This window comes from Dermacentor albipictus, chromosome 1 (assembly GCF_038994185.2).
Source record: "Dermacentor albipictus isolate Rhodes 1998 colony chromosome 1, USDA_Dalb.pri_finalv2, whole genome shotgun sequence".
NCBI classification, from domain to species: domain Eukaryota; kingdom Metazoa; phylum Arthropoda; class Arachnida; order Ixodida; family Ixodidae; genus Dermacentor; species Dermacentor albipictus.
Genome location: NC_091821.1, coordinates 464,626,245 through 464,646,733, shown reverse-complemented (window position 1 = coordinate 464,646,733; position 20,489 = coordinate 464,626,245). Strand labels below are relative to the sequence as shown.

The 20,489-nt window shown below is 46.9% G+C and overlaps 1 protein-coding gene across 2 annotated transcripts in view; it reads left to right on the top strand.

Annotated features, from left to right (window-relative positions):
- Positions 1–20,489, top strand: part of LOC135905630 (scoloptoxin SSD14-like) — a 136,417-nt gene that overhangs the window by 29,062 nt on the left and 86,866 nt on the right. For both annotated transcript variants that reach the window (XM_065436589.2, XM_065436588.2), the window contains 2 exons: positions 10,101–10,223; positions 14,797–14,894. In XM_065436589.2, coding sequence (XP_065292661.2) covers positions 10,101–10,223; positions 14,797–14,894 — 221 coding nt within the window. The remainder of the gene's footprint in view (positions 1–10,100; positions 10,224–14,796; positions 14,895–20,489) is intronic.

Sequence of the window (20,489 nt, the reverse complement as noted above, 5' to 3'; positions counted from 1 at the left end):
CGCAGTGGCGAGGAGCGCATGCTGACGCCGTTGCTACGCTCGAGTGGTGTAGGCGGCGCCACGGTCGAAGAGGGAGCGTGAAAAAGAGGAGAAACGAGGAGGAGTGAAGGCAGAGGATGAGAGTGTCGCTACTTCACGAAGTGTAAGGGGTTTTAGATAACGCAGCTCAACCTCGCGTGTGTGCACGAGGAAGGAAACTCAGGAGAGGCCCTGACGTCACTCTTTGTGAAGCTAAAGTGAAGCCGGAAGTTTGCGTTGCTCATGGCGTTGCTCCGCCTTTCGGGTCAGCTCTCCTCTCTTGTTTACCTTTCCCGCGAAACCACGCCGCGCTCCGCGACAGCGGGCTGCTCGGACGTGCGCGCTCCGCAGCAATTCTAAACAAAATCATGTAATCGCGATGTCTCAATGCATTACCGTTGCCGAAGTGATGTTGAATGAAGTTCATAATGGACTTCGCAAATTGGGCCGTGAGGTCGAATCGGCTGCTTTTACCGGCTTTTATGAAAATAAACATGCTTTATCAGGCCAGCCAAATGAGCTATTCTCATCAACCGCGGGTACCGGCCGCTGCCCAGTTCTCGCGCCATTTTAAATAAGGTCACCTTTGTTGCTGACTTCTACTTTCTCTTCTCTGCTTGGACTTCCTGGGGCGCTCAGACGATCTTGCGAGCTAGACGTCTGGCGATACGAAGAAAACGTACGCATTCTGGATTTATCTCACGGCATTGGAGATACGTTCGTACGACACACCGACTCATTTGCGATCCGTTTGGAGTTTATGAGCACAAACACGTTCTCGCTCGAGGAATCGTCGTGCTTTCATTATTGAAGAAAGTTGGGGTGGCCGCGCATCACTGCGACAGCACCCAGGCGAGGAGGCAAAATGTCATTTCTGACTTCGCGTTTAAATTCATTGACTGCGGTCTGATGTGTTTTCTTACCACGGTAAGTGAAACATCACGTAACCAAAGTTTTGCGATAGCCGGCGCAAGGTGCAGAACAGTACGCACGTAGAACCGGCCGACGTGCGACCATGGAACAGCCGTTTGATGTGTTCGCAGGCGTACGTTCTGTGGATTCTTGTCGAGCCTTGCAACGCATCCGCTAACCTTCACTATCCTGCGCTTCTCGCGTGCACAGTTAAGATACGCCTGCCGTAGGGAGGATCAGTTGCTTAAGTCAAATGCAGCCGCTTCTTTCCCATCTTCCAGGATGAAGCGTCGGCTGGCATAGCTGCAGGCGCACGGTGCCAAGGGTAGCAAAATGCACATGTTCGGCGTAACGCTCTATCAGCACGTGTATTGAGGTACACATGTGCAGGTGTGCATGAACATCGAATGCGCTCTGCTTAAAAGACTTCGTGCTGTCGCGAGTACTGCGAGGAACAAGCAACAGTTAAGCAACATCTGTTTTAATATTCACAAAAGCAAGTTGCTACTGAACACGAACTATGTATTCTTAACGTACGTCTACGTGCCGCAAATGCACCATATGCGCTGCAAAAAGCAGGAATCACTGACCTGCAAGGCGTTCATTGTACAGATTCTGAAACGCATCGGTTTCAGCCTGCGAGGGCACGTTCGCATGATTGCGCCAAAGGAGCAATATTTCCCGCGGATTTTCCTTCGTCCGTTGCCATTGCCGTGGCACGGTACATTGCGTATAGCGTAGCCATGCGCGTTCATTTCACGAACTTTAGTTCCTCTTGTCCCACCTGGCCAAAGCAACATCCGGCAAAGCACGGTACAGATAACGCAGTGCAAGAAAACACGGAGACCAACGCAAACCTGGCCGCACGGCGCCTTTGCCACGGTACGAAACGTACGGAGCAACACGTGTGAGCGCACAGAACCAAAACAAAGCCGCCATTGTGGCCGGAAAGGCGTGACCGCTACTGCAAAGAAATAAAAAATGAGCAAAAAAAAGAGATGAACCTACTACGTCATTTCCTCCACACTTTTCTCCTAGCGCGCGGAGGGGATAATGCCTCTCCTCAGTTTCCTTCCTCCATGCGTGTGCGAGTGAGGAAGGCGCGCCGGTAGCGCGCCATCTCCTGTCGCGCGCGAGGCGACGGAGGGGAGCATTCTTCTCCGGCGGCTGCTTTTTACGGTGCGGCTGTGCGGTTGCCGTAGCATGAAGTCTACAAGAGCGGACACTCCAACATAGCCCAGCGGCCGAATCCACTTTATTGCTCCAAGCCGCCGGCAGTAATACCTGAACCACGCCGGGCGCGGCCGTTTAGAACGCTAGCTGGAACATGTTATGCCGGCTGCGCTGATCGACGCATTTTTTTTTTTACGAAACTGCGTCTCATGGTTGAGCTGTTTCATCGCTAATTGCGTCACAACGCCAGACGCGACCATTACACTACAGTGTACTAGAATACTTTCCAGTGGCACGACCGCGCCTCTCCACCTGACGCGCGCGGTGTCTCCTGCAGCGGCGGCGCTGCCATCGACCACTCTTGAAAGCCCGCCTCTGCAGCGTACGCGGCACACCAGAATGGAAGGCTTGTTTGGTTACATACCAACGCTGTTTCCACGTAATTCAACTGTTCGCTTGCCATTTATTTAAATTCTTTTTTTCAGGCAACCTTATCTGCGTCGACTTTTATGGAACTGACCCTACGATTTCGGACTTTGCATTGTAAACAAAACTAGAAGGAGACGAAAGCCAGTCGATTATTTTTCGCGACCTCAACATTTCGCTAACACGTGTAACAATATTTAGAGAGTACGAAATTTCGCGAAGCAGAGGTTCTTTGTGGGACCAATTCTGCGATTTTCGAGAACAATCGTTTACAGTATTTGCCATTTGGGGCAGATGCAAAATATTTGGCGAATTTAATTGGCACGTTATTTCCTACGCGCGAAAGCACGGTAATTTTTTAGTACTCGTGCTAAGCAAGATTTAAAACGCGACGCCAACAAGAAAAAGAAAGTGCGATACTGCACCCAGTGCTTGACAAATCTTATTCCACATGCTTTTCAGCTTATTCAGAATAACACAAGGAGAGCACGTGCTTGCAATTCATGGTTGGAAGGGCTGCACAAATGTAGCTAATTAAGCCTGCTCAGGTTGAGGTGTTCCGCTGCCTGTCGCTTTGACAGCATATTGGACTTGTTCATGCCCTTGACAAAAAAATCCAGCCGTGTGGTTACATAAAAGCTGACTACGCGAGGAGTCAAACTTTCTGCATGCACTCTGCATCCCACCTTTAAGGGAGCAGCGCAATGTATCATGTGCAAGATGTCACTCGCACTCTCACGGTGTATTTTTCGTGCACTGAAACAACTTGTGAAAATGTCCTCTAGCCTGGTTATAAAACGAAACAGTTCAAGCGAGGGGTAGAGCAAGCCTCCTTGATCATTGTGCTGCACAAATGCTGCAGCATGCAAGCGGCGCCCTTGCTCTGCTGGAAGTAAACGGCGGTCGATACAAACAGAGCACTAGCTTGGAAGCACACATTTCTTCGCAACGTAGCCAGAGATATAATAAATTATGCTAGAGTCACTTCGCTGCACAGGGTAATCATGTTCCGCTGCTTCAGCACTGTCACATGAGCCCGAAGATCCCGCTTGCTCTTCTGTGCAAAGTTTCACTGTGTCAATCAACTCTTGCTTTGCGGTTTCCTCCTTCTCCCTAGTATCAAGAAGAGAAGATATGAAATCGCTGTCCGCATTCCCACCTGCAACACTGCGAGCCAAGTTATAAAAAGACAGATAGGGAACTGTGAGCACGAAGTGTTGCGGCGTCGGGTGAGAGTTGCAGCCAGATGACAGCCTAACAATCCCGAAGAAGTTCTCCACTTTATCCTGACTAATCCGGGACGTCAACAAGTTGCTATAGCCAACTTGTTCGTGCAAATAGCGAAGGAGCTCAAGAGTACTTGTCAGGGTAACTCTTAAGCCCTCCGCTGTTTACTCACTGAGGAAATGCTTCTTATGAGCATGCTGCTCCCAGATATCAAAGAAACGAAGCATCTCGTTTATTTTCCCAACACCTGCAGGGGTATGTCTCAGTGCTTCTGCTGGATACCTTGCAGTCATTACACCAATCAGGGACTTCATTCTCATGACGAGCTTTTCCGTGGCTTCAGTATTACCGCAGCTCCTCTCCAGCTGAGTCCGGTACAGAAAAAATGCTCGCAAAGGACCATGACCAAACAGATGGAAAGCATAACTTGTCCGCATTTTTTCAATATGGTTGAGGCTGACATGCACGCTTGTTATTCATGACATTGCCTTTATTGTGACAGCATTACTGTCGAGTTTGAAAGCTTCTTGAGCAAACTGCATGGAAACGAAACCCTCAGGGGTGTTAAAAGTTGTGACGAGGAGCCGGTTTCGGACATTGTTGACCAGGAGCGGAAAATCGAAAAAAAAATATGCAAAACATGGCCGCTGTCGACAGGATGTGGCTTCTTACAGACCACTTCTTTCAATGTTGCTCGAATGCTGAACATGCGCCACATTTTCCTGTTCCAGGATGCTGCATCGCACGTTATGTAGTCCACAAAGAGACCAGCTCTTTCTTTCAGAACTATGGACTCGGGCACAATTTTGGCCAACAGGTCACCTTTCACGTTCTCATTGCTCCCCAAAACACCAATAACTTGAGACCAGTACCAACAAGTGGCACGAACATTACAACGAGGCTATGATTGCATGGTAATGGTTCTTTTTTCATTTTCTGATGTACATGGTCCCAAGTCAACAATGCCTTCAATCTTTGCACCTGTTGTCACTGACAGATGTTCAGCCAGCTTCATCTCATCTATGATTATACCACCGTGTCGGTGGAACATGTCCAGTTGAGCAACTTTCTTTTTCAAAACATCCAGCATCTTTTCATTAAACCCGTAGCCGCTCCTGTACTGGGCAGTGTACTTGCGTAGGGTTGTTTCACTTGGGAGAGCCAAGATTTTCTTCTTCCACAGATATTGGTAGAACTTCGGGCTTCTCATTTTGAGAAGAATGCATTCCAGTATCCAGTGTTTGTCATATTTCATGCCCCGTGGACTTTTCCTTCTGGCTGCCTCAAAACACTGCCTTACAGCGAGCTGTTTCTTTGGAGACAAATAGCTTATTTTTTCAGCGAGTACTTCCTCAGCTGTTCTAGCACACTCACTTTTCATTTTTTTTAGGTTCAGCGCGAGCTTCTGAAGCTTTGATACAAGTCGCTGGTTTTTTCGTGCACTTGCTTGCAGCTTCCTCGTAACGCTGCCGCGGTTACCGTTATTATTCTTCGTTCCTTCAGGCTTTTTGAGACGTGACTGGCACGTAACTAAGGCTTTTCGCAAATATTTGCAAACGACGCAAGCCGTTCCCTCTTTCATTGCCTTTCCTTGGCAGTTAGTGCTATAGGCTGTTCCCGACTTGTGCGCAATTTGGCTTTTCATGTGCACTATAAGCCTGGTCAGCAGGCATCTTTCATTCTGCAACGCTGTGCCTTTGGAGATATGCATTTCATGTTCTTTCTTCAGGATGTAAACGGCATCTTGAATTGTTGCCACTGGCGCGCCAGGCACCTGCTCACCCATCACGAACGTCTTCGACTGCAAAGCGCCAGCGCTGTCTGCAGTCATGAACACGGCCTTTTCCACTGTCACCTCACCTGAAGTCGAGTCGAGGTTACATGAAGTGAAACATACTCCGTATGCGTCATAAAGTTCATGTAGCGTCCAACGCTTCCCAGGCACCTTCATATCCATCAGCGAGGCGACATTCGCGGTGCCAGCCGCACCAACTTCGTTGCCAACCGCAGGTTCGTCAACCTCTGTCTCCTCTGCAACCTGCCTACTTGCCTTTTTCTAAGGCGCGACTTCGTCATTGCTCTTCCTTTTCCTTCAATTTCTCTTGGGAGTGGGCTTTTGTTTAGGTAAGCTGGCAGGTTCGGCAGAATTGTGGGGACTGCGTCCGGTGCAAGTGTAGGCGTTCCTCGTGGAATGCGAACTTCTTCGCCATTTATGCGGTGCACATAGTCTCCGATAATGAGGTGTTGCTCAAAATGCAGTTAACATACCGCGCAGTCTTCGGTTAGTGGCTAGTCGGCTCGGTGTAGGTGGATTTCCCACGTGGACCTCCGCTCAGGATCAGCAGGCGCCTTGAACAGCGGCAGCTTCTTTGCAGTTTTTATTCAAGCGTATCCTGTGCTACGCCCTGGGGCGTAGCTGTGGTTGAGGCGTTGGTTTTCATTAATTGATGCATTGAGTGGGCGCATTCCCATGAGAAGAGTGCGCAAAACACAACCGCACGGAACCAAAAAGCACACCCGAAACACAGCACTAAAATGCACTGGCCGGGCATGCCGAGACAAGCCGCCATCAAGAGTGGTCGACGAGAGCGCCACCGCTTCGGGCTACACTTCCGGTGATGCGGTAGCAAGGCGCTCCTCCCTCCGTTTGTTCCACTGCCCTCTTCTAGTTCACTGTAATTATGCTTCAAAAGTTACCAAGGGAACGAAATGAGTTATAATAATGTTGGGGGTCAGAGAAAGCGCCAAACCTTGTCCCAGGAATATGCATGACACGCTAAGCGAACTGTTTCACACGGCCGAGCTGCTTTTCGCTAACTGCGTCACAACGCCGGGTGCGACCATTATGCCTCAAACGAACCAAAAAAGAATGAAATTAGTTACAATAATGTTGCTGGTCAGAGAAAGCGCCAATACTGGTCCCAGTAACCTTGAGTACTCGTGGAACTATACTGAATCACACAGCCGAGCTGCTTTTCGCTAACTACGTCACAACGCCAGGCGCGGCGAGTGGACCCAGAACCTAGCGAAATTAGTTACAATAATGTGAGGCCGAGGGAAAGCGTCGCAGACATCTTCCAGTACGACTCGTTAACTCAGATTAACTGCGCCATGATGACTGAGCTGTTTTTCACTAACTGTGTCGCAAGTCTAGGTTCCGTGCCGCAATCCCAATCAGTTGCTTGAAATGCGTCGCAGGCGGTCAAACAAGATTTCTTACCTTGCCGTAGTCCAATGTGCAGGGGTGCTGTGTCGAAGTGCCAGAAGGAACTCAAGAATAAGCCGGGAACCCAACAAACCAGCTACATCGGAAAAAGCCACAAACATTTCACCGAACAAGCAAACGCTTACAAGCACATTACTCGTTTCGGTGGCGTACGTGTTTGGCGCAGGACGCACGCATCTGGTGCCTCTGGCTTGCCAGATGCGGGCGTTTCGTTGCGCTACCTAGCTTGTTGTTAGGTGACGCAAGGAAAATAATTCCGAAACTATAAGTTCATTGATATGGAAATGTTTTGTTAGTTTTGGCAGAAAATAATTTAAAAAATAAAACAATGTCTGTTAACTCCATTTCACATTCTTATTTTCCGGTGCTTGCGGCAGCTAACGTACGGCATCAATACTACCGTGACGTATTTCCTGTTGCCAGTTTTCGCCGAGTTTTCCCTCTTGCTGTATTCCTTTTCCTATGGCCGCATCTTCAAAGCGATCTGCAATGTGGCCAAAGTACGCATCCGCCTGGGCCTCATCTTCACAGCAATCTGCGATGTTTGCAGAGTGTGCGTAGTACTGGTAGCTTCGTATGCGCTCTGCTTTGGACGTTTCGTTCGGAAGGTCAATTTCATCGCTCCCGCTTCCGCAATTCCTCCCTCCAGCATTCTGAGAGCGAATTTCCACGCTCATCTAGCGAGGTGCGTTCATGTTTACCTCTGTGCTCGTGACACCGTGTTTGTTAATTTAGTTACAACACGTTGACGGGCTAGTTGGTTTGAATTCATCATAGAACGTGTAAGTGCGACTGAACGAGGACATAGAAAGAAACAGACACACAGAGCTAGCGCTGTCTCTGGGATTCTTTTTATACATACTCGTTCCGTCATGCTTGCACATTATATCACTGTTGATTTAGTTAGTAAGCGAATGTTTACAAGTTTATACGGCCGATAAAACTACTATCCTTCCTTCATACAGCTACCTAATAATTTACTATCGCTATCGGTGCTTCGCCTTTCGGCTGAAACCGCGGCTTCTTTCTTTTAGTTTTCAGCCGAATGCTGCAATTACCACGCCCTTGATTTCAGGTTCGTTGCGTCCTACAGTACAATCCATACGATATGCACTCGCACCGCGAACTGCACGCAAATGTAGCTTCGTCCGAGGGTGCTGAACAAAGTGATCGAACTGCGCGCCGCCGTGAGTGCAGGCAAGGCGGCATAATACCAGCCACGCAAATGCTGACCTTGTTGATACGACGCGTTTTAGTTGCCGCGCTTATCGTGATGCATGCTTGACATTGTTCACTTCGCGATATCATGTCACCAAGGCCAGCTTTTCATCCGTCATGTTGACCTGACTAGTGCGCAGCGAGCGCGGATCATCGTAAGACCGCCACCAGCTGGAAGAACATTCTTGCGCTGAATTCACAAACGCCTATTGAGGCCTCTTAAGTTAAGGAGGAAAGTATCGAAAGAACAACGCACGAATCGAATGAAAGACGTGAGCGACGTAATTTCGACCAAGACTGTGTGCGTGTGTGTGTGTGTGTGAGCAAAACCGTGTGCATAGACGCTACACCACTTCGACCAAGGCTAAACTGAAACTGTTAGTGATATAATAGAATGCTCAAGGTGACAGCACGGAATAAAACAGCGAATTGTAGAACAGCAACAATTTTGGATAATTAGGCAAGTTTAGGCGGTATTTTTTTAGTTGTTTCATTGTGCATGGAGAATTATTGCCTCGAAAGCGTCGGGAAAAATAACCGTCCGCACCCCTATGAGCGTGAGAAAGCTCAAAAAAGAAAAATTGGAGCGCTAAAAAACATCAGTGACGAACCTGACTGTTGTCGTGGATGGACGCCATATTTATCTTTGCTACAACCCAATAGGATTTCATGACGAGTATGAAAGTAGAGAGGCAAGTTGGGCTAGTAGGTGGGCGTTCATCTTGTAGCAGGGTTGTTGCTTCGCTATAAGCACACGGACAACAACGGCGCGCTGCCTGTTCACTTCTGCTTCTGTTGTCCGTGTGTTTAGAGTGCAGTAACCCCGGTGTTGCAAGACGAGTATGAAAACTCAGGCTATTGCGCGCGTTAAGATACACAGCCTACGAGACATTAAGCAGAAAATCGCAGCGCAGCAGTTACTGCCTTCTACAGTAGTGCACACCAAATACAATTATGCACTAAAACTGTTCAATCCATTTTAAGATGACAAATCAGAGCACGGCACAGAAATATAAGCACGTGCCATCAGCGGTTACCAGTACTGGCCTCTGGCCAATCGGCCGGTACAGCGTGTTCCAGTGCTTACGCGCGTCAGCTGGAGCGGCGTAGATAGACATAATTAGGTTCGTAAGGCTGCTTCATGCCTATTGTAGAAATTTCTTATGTCGGCAGCTACGACGGCTGTGTAGGTTCTGTGAATCGACTTACGCGTACGAGCAGTAGACAGCGCCAAACAACAGGACAAAGAGAGGGACAGCGATGAGGCGGGACAGAGGGCACTGGATGTGGCCTAGTTGCATTAACTGCGCATGCGTTGCGCCCCTTGGCAACAGCGTGGAAAGCCGCATCTGCGCCTCCACGGAGATTTCGGGTATCCCGAAGAAATGGCGCAGAAAGGTGTGCTCCTACTTCAGCGTCAAGACACCAACGTGACCACCACGAACACATGTGAATAAACGTTTATAGTACGTATATGTTTTCGTTTACAATACATTGTATTGCCTCTATAAGACACCTAAATAAAGCGATCAGTTTCACTTTCCACTTACATTGAATAAACGCAAACACGTTTCAGCACTCCTTTCGCATTTATGGAAACCTTCGCTGTATATAGATTCCTGCAGAGCACGTTGGATCTGCTGCATTTTTCTTTTTTTGCCGAATGTCTTACCTATATTACATTTATAACATGTAGAAAGGTGCCACTGCAACCAAGCGCAAGTCATCGGCTGCAATGCTATGTGATTGAACGCTTGCCAGACAATAAATTCCCCCGTCCTCTACCCTCGTGTGTTCCCTTAAATGGCGAGCTATGTACACCTTACTTACGTGCAGAGCGATTCGGACGTACTCAGTTACAGGTGCATTCAGTGAAATTGCACCGCCTTTCACAACGCAGATGGATGTATCTGAAAGGCGGCAATGCGATCGACGCAGCTGTGGCGACGCTGCTCTGCCACACACTCGCTTTGCCCGTCTCAAACGGCATCGGCGGAGGCTTCGTGGCGACTATCTACTGGGCGTAAGTAGTTGCGCTCCCTTGTGGAACGCTTGAGCTTTATGGTGCAAAAGGCAACTGTAGACATTTTGTAGGGGTAAGCCAACCACGACCTGAATGTTTGTGAACTTTAATGCATATTGATGTCCTGTAGCTGAACTCATATGTGAACGAACGAGTTGAACATCAACGTGTGTAACTGGATCGGTGGACTGTACGGAGGACTATGTCTTCACCGTGTGAATATGTGGGATCTCTAATGGATCTCTAACATAAAGAACCCAAGCTACATATCGCCTAGAACAGATCATTCGCTAAAGGTGCAAGAGTACAAATGCCGTATCAACCTGTATAAGCATTCCTTCTTTCCAAAAACTGTACATGATTGGAATAAACTGCCGCTCGAAATTGTTACAGCAACGCCATCTGTGTTCGTAACTTTGTTGTCGAAACATTTATATCTTTAGTTCTAAAATGTGTTTCGCTTCGGACAGAATAGGAGATTAACCTTTCCTGTCCGCGGCTTTTTGCCTTACTCGCTGTTCTTTTTTTTCATTACATTATTCTAATTATAATTATTATTAATATTATCATTGCGTCGTATTATGTACTAAAGTGTATTTATATTGTATTTCATAATAACCTCTAGTGTAATGTTGTGTTATGTACTGTGTTTTCAATATCAATATTTTGTTGTATTGTGTATTAGATCTATCCTTTTGTAACATCAATCATCTGTATTTCCATCATTTGTATACTCCTTCCCCCTACTCTAATGCCCAACATTGGGCGCTGTAGGTATGTAAGTAAATAAATAAATAAATAAATAAATATAGCTTAGACTGAGTTCTGGCGAAACGAGATGTTAGGTCTTTGCGGGCATTTGTTAGCTTAAGATCCCGAACTTGCTTAAGCTGCGTCACGCTAATCAGGGAACCCTCCCTGGCAATGTGGACTCTTGGCGGGCGATGTCAACATGCATTTTGCTCATTCGACGAAGCGCAAGTCTATTTGAGCCTTTGCAATGTGGAAGACTCACAACCTATTCAGAGAATAAGTCATATGAGATGAACTTCTTTCATGCCGGTGGTCGTCTGTCTTGAACCGATGAGTGCTGTTGCTCAAACACTTTGAACAGGCAATTTCTAATTAAGGATGCTACAGTGCAAAATGTTCATATAATACATGCTTTGATGCAATAAAAATAGATCTACCTCTTCTACCTTCGGCCCGTCTTGCGAGAATTTCGCCGCAAAAGGCAATGCCTGCACGAAGAACGATGCGGATCACGCTAAGCTTTTTGGAGACATTGCGCTTCCCATCTAAGCGGCATGATGTAACTTGGCGAATATTGACGCGCTTCACCACCACATAGATGGTCACTTACATGTCAAGCTGTACCTCGAATACACGTTTCAGAAGCTCACGAACACAACGCCCTCTGCTCCAGAAGTCGACATTGTACGCCATTGCTGTAGCTGCACGGCAGTGCCTTAACGCTATTCAAGTTCGCCTCACCGGCGTCTGCTTTATGATTTGAAGTGCTTGTACGAATGTTACTGGGCACGAGCCCAGCAAATATTCAAAGTCATCGTGGTGTTGGTGGAACTTCCTGGCACCCATACAAAATTGATTTCGCAAATGACCAGTGTACGAAGCTATCCCTGGTTAGCTTATCGATGTGCTGTCCATGCTGCTCTATACGCCCCTCGAGGAAAGAGTATTTAGCCAACTCGATGTCGTAAAGACAGAGCGCAGCAATCGTCTGAGCACCGCGAGCAATAAACACCTAAGGCCTCACAGCTAAGTTCCCCGTCATGGAAAACTGCTTCTACTGTGATCTTCTTGACAACGTGGCAAAAAAAAAAAAAACGTGCTGAAAGCCTACAGGCATTCTCTGCACCATTCGCTCCTGGATGCGGTGAAAGTAAGTGCGCAGGAAGAGCAACGCAATATCTGAGGATGCGATGCAGCTCTCCGCCTTGAGTTTTAGGATGACGCGACAGTGTGAGTCATGCTTCCTTGTGCACTTCGGGGTCTTGCATGAATATTGACAGTGTCCTATAAGAGGATCACACGTTTTATTATCATTTCTTGTGATTGACCAAGTTTCTTGTGTCGCTCCTTCTTTCATTTCATCGTGTTCACGCTGTCATCATTAAACTGCGATTATGGCGCTGTTGTAATGCTGCCGTTGTCATAGGTCGTCATCGTGCATTCGTTGTCGTACCATCGTCGCGATCTCGTGGTCATACCATCGTCGATATTCCGATCATGCACTTATCGTCACGCCATCGTCGTTACGTGCCCGTCGTCATACCATTGTGATCATTTCGTCGCCGTCACGCTGTCGTCAGTTTACGATACTCATAATTTCGGAATCGTCATCCCATTGCTGTGGTGCCGTGGTCGTTACACCGCCTTCGGTTGCACCGCAGTATGCCTAGAAAGCCGGATAGCGCTCGAGGATCGGCCAGGAGCGTGGTAATTTAAGCGAGAACGCTGTAAAATATATTTTGCACTGAGATGTCATAAAATACGGAGAGTGTTCAGACCCTCAAGTGGTTTGGCAAGCTCAAGAGCAAAAATTGCTGGCTCTCGCGTAATCGAGAGTAGATGTAAGCGTCAAATGGCCATCGGCAAAGGAGATTGGTTGGATATAATACTAGCCAGTATCTTGAAATGGCTGCACATGTAGTGAATGTTGGCAACGGCACACTCCCCCACACCACACCGCACCACGCCAGACTGCGCACTGGTTCATATGGACGCTGCCCAGCTAGAAGAAAACCGGCTGAAGGCCGCATGACAGGCAGCGAAAGACGCCAGGGAGGCAGAGCACACTACCTAGGTAGAATAAGAATGAACTGTATTGTGTTGTTTTACGTGCCAAAACCACAATTTGATATTGAGGCACACCGTAGTGGTCGACTGCAGAATAATTATGACCGCCAGGGCCTCTTTAACGTCCTCCCAATGCACGGGACACGGCCATTTTTACATTTTGCCTCCATGTAAATCCAGCCCCCACAGCCGGGATTTGATCCCGCGACATCGTGCTTAGTAGAGCAACACCATAACGCAAAGCCAACGCGGCAGGTGAAGCGCATGAAGGAGGCGCCGCGCAGCGTGGCGCCATCTCTCGAGATGAGGCAAAACACACGCCGCGGAGCTTGCGGACAGTTGGCGTTAAGCACTCAACGCCAGATGATGACAACTAAGTGTATAGTGTCCTGCATATGCCTTTTGAATGTCGCTCTTGGAAATGACAAATAAAACTCAAGCGTCCAGAAGTTACAGCTTGAGTGATATATGGAACAAACATTTTGAATAACTCAGAAGCAATATTTTTGTAACTTGTTTGGGCAGTAACTTGCCTATGTAATACGGTTCTGTACAAAGGGTTGAGACCCTGAGACAGCATTTTTCTGTTTTCACTGGCTGCCCGGATGATCTCGCTTTGTCCTCGCGAGCTTGTCCGGATGTTCTCGTTTGAGTGTCCGGATAACGGCTCTGGCTTTTTGTCAAGGTGACTGGAAGGTGGCCGACACCAGCAGCTAAAAGCATTTGATGCCTAAAAACGTCTAGTCCACACTACACCTGCAGCTCAAACACTCACGTTACACATTAACTGTCCTGTGAGTTTTTATCGGTTTTCCAAGAAAGCGTGGTGTCTTTTAAAACCCAACGGACTACGATTGTTGTATCTGTTATGGCGGTTTATCATGTAGACAACAACATGCATGGTGTACTGTCAACAGTGCCATTGGTTCCTCGCTGTATTTAGAAAAATGAGAGCGCGAGCTCACTGTCCAGAGTTTTTGAGCTTACGTTGGTATTTTAAACAAGTTCAGGAATTTAGCGTGGTACTGACACAAACAACAGGAATGATGAAGTACGCATAGACGCAAAACCATCGTCATTTGCATGCGGCGTCATATATGCTTAAAAATGGTCAAAAAACCTTTTAGCGAAGATCAAAACTATTTTCTGAAGGCTTTGTTTGTGCTGCCATTGCCGCGCTTTCAGCCTTGCAACGTTCTAGTCAAGCAGAGAATGTCCCATTTTTGCGTTCCCGCGATGTTATTAAGAGACTCATGTAGACAAAGCCAGATTCTCATGTAAGTAACAGTGCAGCTGAAACCAACGTTTCTAAACCAAGGAGTTGAAGATGCACATGCGTCGGAGGTTATGTGCGACAATGTGGATTTCAATAAATTATAGTTGAAAGTCCAGCGTCCGTCGGTGTCTAACGCATTTTCCTTGATCAAAAATAAGGTACAGCGCGAAGGACAAGCACTGCGAGAGACGACATACACAGCGCTGTGTATGTCGTCTCTCGCAGTCCTTGTCCTTCGCGCTGTACGTTATTTTTGATCATGAATTACCAACTAGCCCAAGGAACTACCCTAGCCTCTTCCTTGTGTGTGCGTCTTGCGTGTGCCCCCCCCCCCCCCCCTTGTGTTTCGCTGGTGGCCCTTTTTTCAAGTTCATCATGCACCAACTGGCCCAAGAGCTTGCGCTAATAAACCAATACTTTTCCATAGGTTGTGTGGACACAAAGTGACACATACATTTGCTATTTTTCCGACCTTAGGAAAGACCAGAAAGTGCGCACACTTATCGCACGGGAAACTGCTCCTGCGGCGGCTACGCGAGACATGTTTGTTAACAAACCGGGAGCTTCTCTGAGAGGTGAGTGTTCCGGAATGCGTTAGCGGCGTTAAAGCACGAACGTACAAGTAAGTCAACGGCTTAACTTAATTGTGGTCAAGCTTCTTCGTCTAATCATATCGAGAGAAGTTAAACACGAGAACGTGTGATAATGAAAAAACTCAGTGCCCTTCCACTCGGTGAACAAGGATGAGAAGCTGTGCATGTGAGCCCCTTAATGGCGAACTTCACCTCCGCCGCGGGTCAGCCCGGCATAGGACATGGCATGATGTACGTTGTGAAAGATAAACAGGTATGTGGTGAAAGATGCCCTACGTTGACAAAGTGTCGTATCGCCTAAAAAAGTTCTTGAGAAAGCGCGTATCAAACATGCATTTACGGTACGGAATAAGCTAGGGTCCCTATGTAAGCCCGTAAACTAAGATTTTACTTCAAGCTCGGGCTGTAAGAAGAAACAATCACGAAAGTGTGTGTAGTTTACTATGAGAGTTGTCTGCCGGATTAATTTACTGTGTAGACACTGGGTCGGTTAGAGAAGGCGATCTATTAACGACCGCCTGAGAGAGTGCCCCAACCTGATGCGTGGGTTTACAGGCACCCATCTGGCAAGTTATATCCTGGTCACACGGGAAGACAATGTCATTCGAATCGAATGCCATTCGCATATAATCCCATTAATCGGGATTTACACGGGAAAATGTAATGTCAGCCGAATGGAATGGCACTTGCCATTGAATGAGTTAGGGAAACTCATTCGCATTCGATTTCGAATCGAATGTATACTCTTGACCCCAGATAGACAACAGGGGCACGCAACGCGAAAAATAATGCGTGCATCAGCAAAGTCTGAAGTTGTTTTTTTTTTAGACTTTTAAAAAGGAATAATTATTTTCGCCGCGATAATATTTTCACCACGGGCTTTGCTCAAGCGCTATTACTCTTTGCATCAGGAGTCTGTTGCGGCGGTTGGCCATATTGGTTGTGTTGATCGAAGTGATTTTAGTTATGAATAATTGGCGTCAGAACGTTTTCGAAAGTTTTAAATGTGCTCGAAAAAGTTCATAAACACGATTGATAGGCGCGAAATTTCTTTGAATTTGACAAATTTCGTTCCTCATCATCATTGCTATCATTTGCGAAGGCCATTATAATTTACTGTGTAGCACTGCAAGAGACCGAATGGCATTCGATGCATCGAATGACATTCGATTCCAATGACATTAAATCTTCCCGTGTGACAGGAGTATTACTCTCCCAAGTGCAAGTACACCCCCAGTTTTGAACTTTGCTAAGTTGTGGAAATGCAGTGACAAAAAGGCCCGGGAAATTTATGAGGCCTTTCTCATTCGCAGTGCAGGTGAAAAGAAATAGGTAACGTAATAGGTAATCGTAATAGGTAATCAAATTTTGTATCTTTTCAGATGATGCGTGTTTTTGCACATGTGCCTAGGCAGTTCATTCACACCCTCCTATTCCTCCCCCGCCCTCTCCGTTTCTACTTATAGTCCCGCCATCTGAATAATAAGTTTGGTTGTTGGTGCGCGCTCTATCCGCCTTTCGCCTTCTTCCATCCTTCCTTCCTTCTGCGTTTGCGCAATAAAAGGACATCTTCCTTGTCTGTCCTAGGGCAAAGCTTCTCAGGACCATGTAAATAAAGTTCATTGTCTGTCTGTCTGTCTGTCTGTCTGTCTGTCTGTCTGTCTGTCTGTCTGTCTGTCTGTCTGTCTGTTGTATGAAGAACGTGAGATACAAGATGAAACTTTGTATGAAACTATTCTTGTAATGCATCATGTAACCGCACAAAAACAAGGGACAAAGAAGGAACACACAGGACAGGTGTCGTGTGTGTTCCTTCTTTGTCCCTTGTTTTTTTGCGGTTACATGATGCATTCCAATAATGACCACCAACTAGCCCGCTTATCCCTGTTAAATATGAAACTATTCCACAGAAAAAGAGCCATAAGTACTACTTCATCTGTATAAGAGCCAAATCCAATCTTAAAGCTTGATTTATTACAAAAATATTCACATAGTATTTATTTCTGTACTCACCTACGGGGCAGAAACCTGGAGGCTTACGAAAAGGGTTCTACTTAAATTGAGGACGACGCAACGAGCTATGGAAAGAAGAATGATGGGTGTAATGTTAAGGGATAAAAAAAGAGCATGAGGGAACAAACGCGAGTTAATTACATCTTAGTTAAAATCAAGAAAAAGAAATGAGCATGGGCAGGACATGCAATGAGGAGGGAAGATAATCGATGGTCATTAATGGTTACGGAATGGATTCCAAGCGAAAGGAAGCGTAGCAGGGGGCGGCAGAAAGTTAGGTGGGCGGATGAGATTAAGAAGTTTGCAGGGACGACATGGCCACAATTAGTACAAGACCGGGGTTGTTCGAAAAGAATGGGAGAGGCCTTTGCCCTGCAGTGGGTGTAACCAGGCTGATGATGATGATGATGATGATGATGATTATGATTATTTATTTCTGACTCTGTAGTAGCTTTATTTACTTGTATCATTTCTGACTCACGAAATATACTGAATACAGTTAGGAGATGGGCTTACAGCAAACTTACTCTTTTTGTTGAAATTTGTTTGGATGGATTTGGCTTACACTGGGAAAAAATCATCGACGACTACGATACTCCTTAATGCGAAATTTGAGCGGAGTTATATACGGAGTTTCATTTCGCGATATTCGCTGGCGCGAACAATCTGTCTCGTGCGGCACGTTGCAAATGGAGCGAAGTGTTGCGCGACTGTCTCGCTAACCGGGAGATCACGAGAGGAGGCGCGCGGGTGACACGTGTGCGCTATTCACAGAAGCCGCCGCAGACAGACCCCCTCTAAAGCAGCGCTTTGTTTCCGTACAGACGACGCGCTCTACTCCGGCGCCATCTCGTAGCCATCGTCTCCGCAAAGCCGGTCTTGCGTGGCACTGCAATTTTTTTTCTCGTGCTTTCGCCATATCCTCCTCCTCCGCTTTCTGCCTCATGGTTTCGCTGCACCTTCCTTCTCCGCTTTCCTCGCGCTGTCTTCGCTATCACCGGCTTTCATGTCCCGTGGCGCTCCGCGTTCGCTTTCATCCTTCGCCGTGTTCGTTCGCTCGGTTACGAGGGACCCGCTGACGCTCACTGCAGGAACGGTCACCTAAGAGCTACTATCTAAAGGGGATCTTGACGTACTCATAAATACGTCCCTCCAGATAGCGACCGGTAGACAACGGCCCATAGCAGCCATGAAAAACCCGCGAATGTAGGCAAAGAAAGCTTCGCTTTACAAAAGAAATATGCGGATCCAACGTCTATGTTGCAGTTTACGTGTAGCGAAAATATTGTGACGCGGTTAAGGAAATAATGAAGAACTAATGCCCATATATAGAATTCTGTTTGTTTTCATTCCGTGCAACGTGAAACTTGTAATCTGTTGCAATGATCGTTTATGCGTTGCAAATGCCACAACTTCTATATCGCATATGCCATATGTGTAAATGCGGAAAAGGCTTCTATATCCCTTTTGTCACAGCGGCCATAATTATGGAGCAATAACTAAACCATACACCAAGAGGCATATTCCGAATGGCTAAATCATAGAAAATCAAGCAAATTAATGTAGCCACTGAATAAAATGCGCTATTTCCTTAATAGGTCGGTGTGACTTAAAGGTACCTCTGAGCGAACATTATATGTACCGGTTTCATGCAAGATTTACGCAACAAAAGTGTAAGTTATGGGACCAAGGTGCGCTTACGCGCGCTACGTTGGCGGTTCGCGTACAGGCTTATATATATTAGCCTTTAAATCCGGTACCGAGGCAAGGATGTTTTTTTTTATATGAGCAAGTAATAATAAGAACTTGTAAAGCGTTTCTGGTGCGATTTCTATATTGAATCTTGTGCTTTTGCTCCTCAACAGGTATACACCATCAAGCTGTTTTATGCGGCCCATTTTTTTCAATAGGGATAGCGGCACATAACAAGCGCAAAAGTGTTATCACTTCTTAAGCGAAGAACGTTTTAAAGGCTTAAAAAACCTTTTGCCAAGAACTTGTCGATTATAAACAACCATGCCGAAAATCAGATCTAACGAAACAGATTCACTCAAATGTGGCTTAAATTAATGAAATCATGTCGTTTTACGTGCCAAAACCACGATCTTATAATGAAGAACTTCGCAGCGAGGGACTCTGCACCACATGGGGTTCTCAACTGTGCACCTAAGTCTAAGCACACAGGTGTTACCGATTTCGCCCCCACCGAAATGCGGCCGCCGTGGCCGGGATTCGATCCGGGGACCTCGTGCTTAGCAGCCCAACACCATAGCCACTAACAACTACGGCGAGACGAAACTGGATGCAAAAATTTTGTTCCACAAACTATGGGTGCCGTTGGTGGTTTAGCATCTAAACAACTGGCCGTCAAGGTTTGCGATGAAGGAAACGCCGGCCCTATTTCAGCACCCCACTTTTAATCATTCATCACCTCGTTGATAAGTGGAGTTACTGTTGGAATAGAGATCTGCGGGGGCACTTTTTGTATTTTTATTGCGGTTAGCACTCCTCGGAAACTTCACTCGGTTTGCGGTGTCTGTATATTTGTCCCTATCCTAACCTAACCTCTTTAATGCCAACTTGGGTTGATGGGTAGTCCATGGTCGAATGGGTAGAGCATCGGGTACTGTGGTGAGGGAACCGGGTTCCAAACCAACCGCTGGACCAACTTGGATCCCCGGGTAAGTGCCGCTTTTTATTAACCTCTTTGATACCAAAATGTCCACGGTAACACATGTTATGCAAAACACGGTAACCCAGATGATACAGACTTGGTTCCAATATCCCAAGAGCGAAACGGAGAGCCAGATTCAGGCCCTACAGAACAAAATGACAAAATCGGGAGAAAACTTCAGTCAAGGCATCCACATGCTAGAAGAAAGAGATAATACTCTCAGGAAGCCTAAGTACCCTGCGAGAGAAGCCAAGATCATGCAGACCCTAAGCGAACAAGATGGCGAGGCTAACTGAAGAGAAAGATGACTACAAGCAACACCCACGGCTCAAAATTTGGCAATGGAACTGTCATTCTATCCGAAGTAAGAGAAACAACCTTGTACACCTCTGCACGCAGTTCGACCCAGATATTATAGCCTTGCAAGAAACCGAAGATGAATACTTCAAGATCAGTCGTTACCTCACTCACGTCACTGACGGTAAGACGAGGACAGCAGTCGTGACCAAGAAGGCCAACGCTCAATGACATGATATCCAACACCGCTTCGAACACACCCTCGTCGCAATCGTACCCGAGAAAGAACAGCAGCAAAGCCTCTTTCTGTTAAACGTGTACAGCCCGCCAAAGGACCACCTAAAGGATCTAGACAAGCTAATGCGAGAAGTGAAGAAGCTGAGCAAGGGTAACGGACTGATAGTCGTTGGTGATTTTAATGCTCCCCATGTGGTCTGGGGATATGCGACTTCAAAAAAAAGGGGAGAAGATGTGCACAACGTAGCCCAACAACACGTGCTCACGCTACTCAACGACCCGCACATACCCATGCGCATCGGCAACAGTATCTAGAAACACCAGCCCCGACCTCACATTCGTACACGGACTCAAAC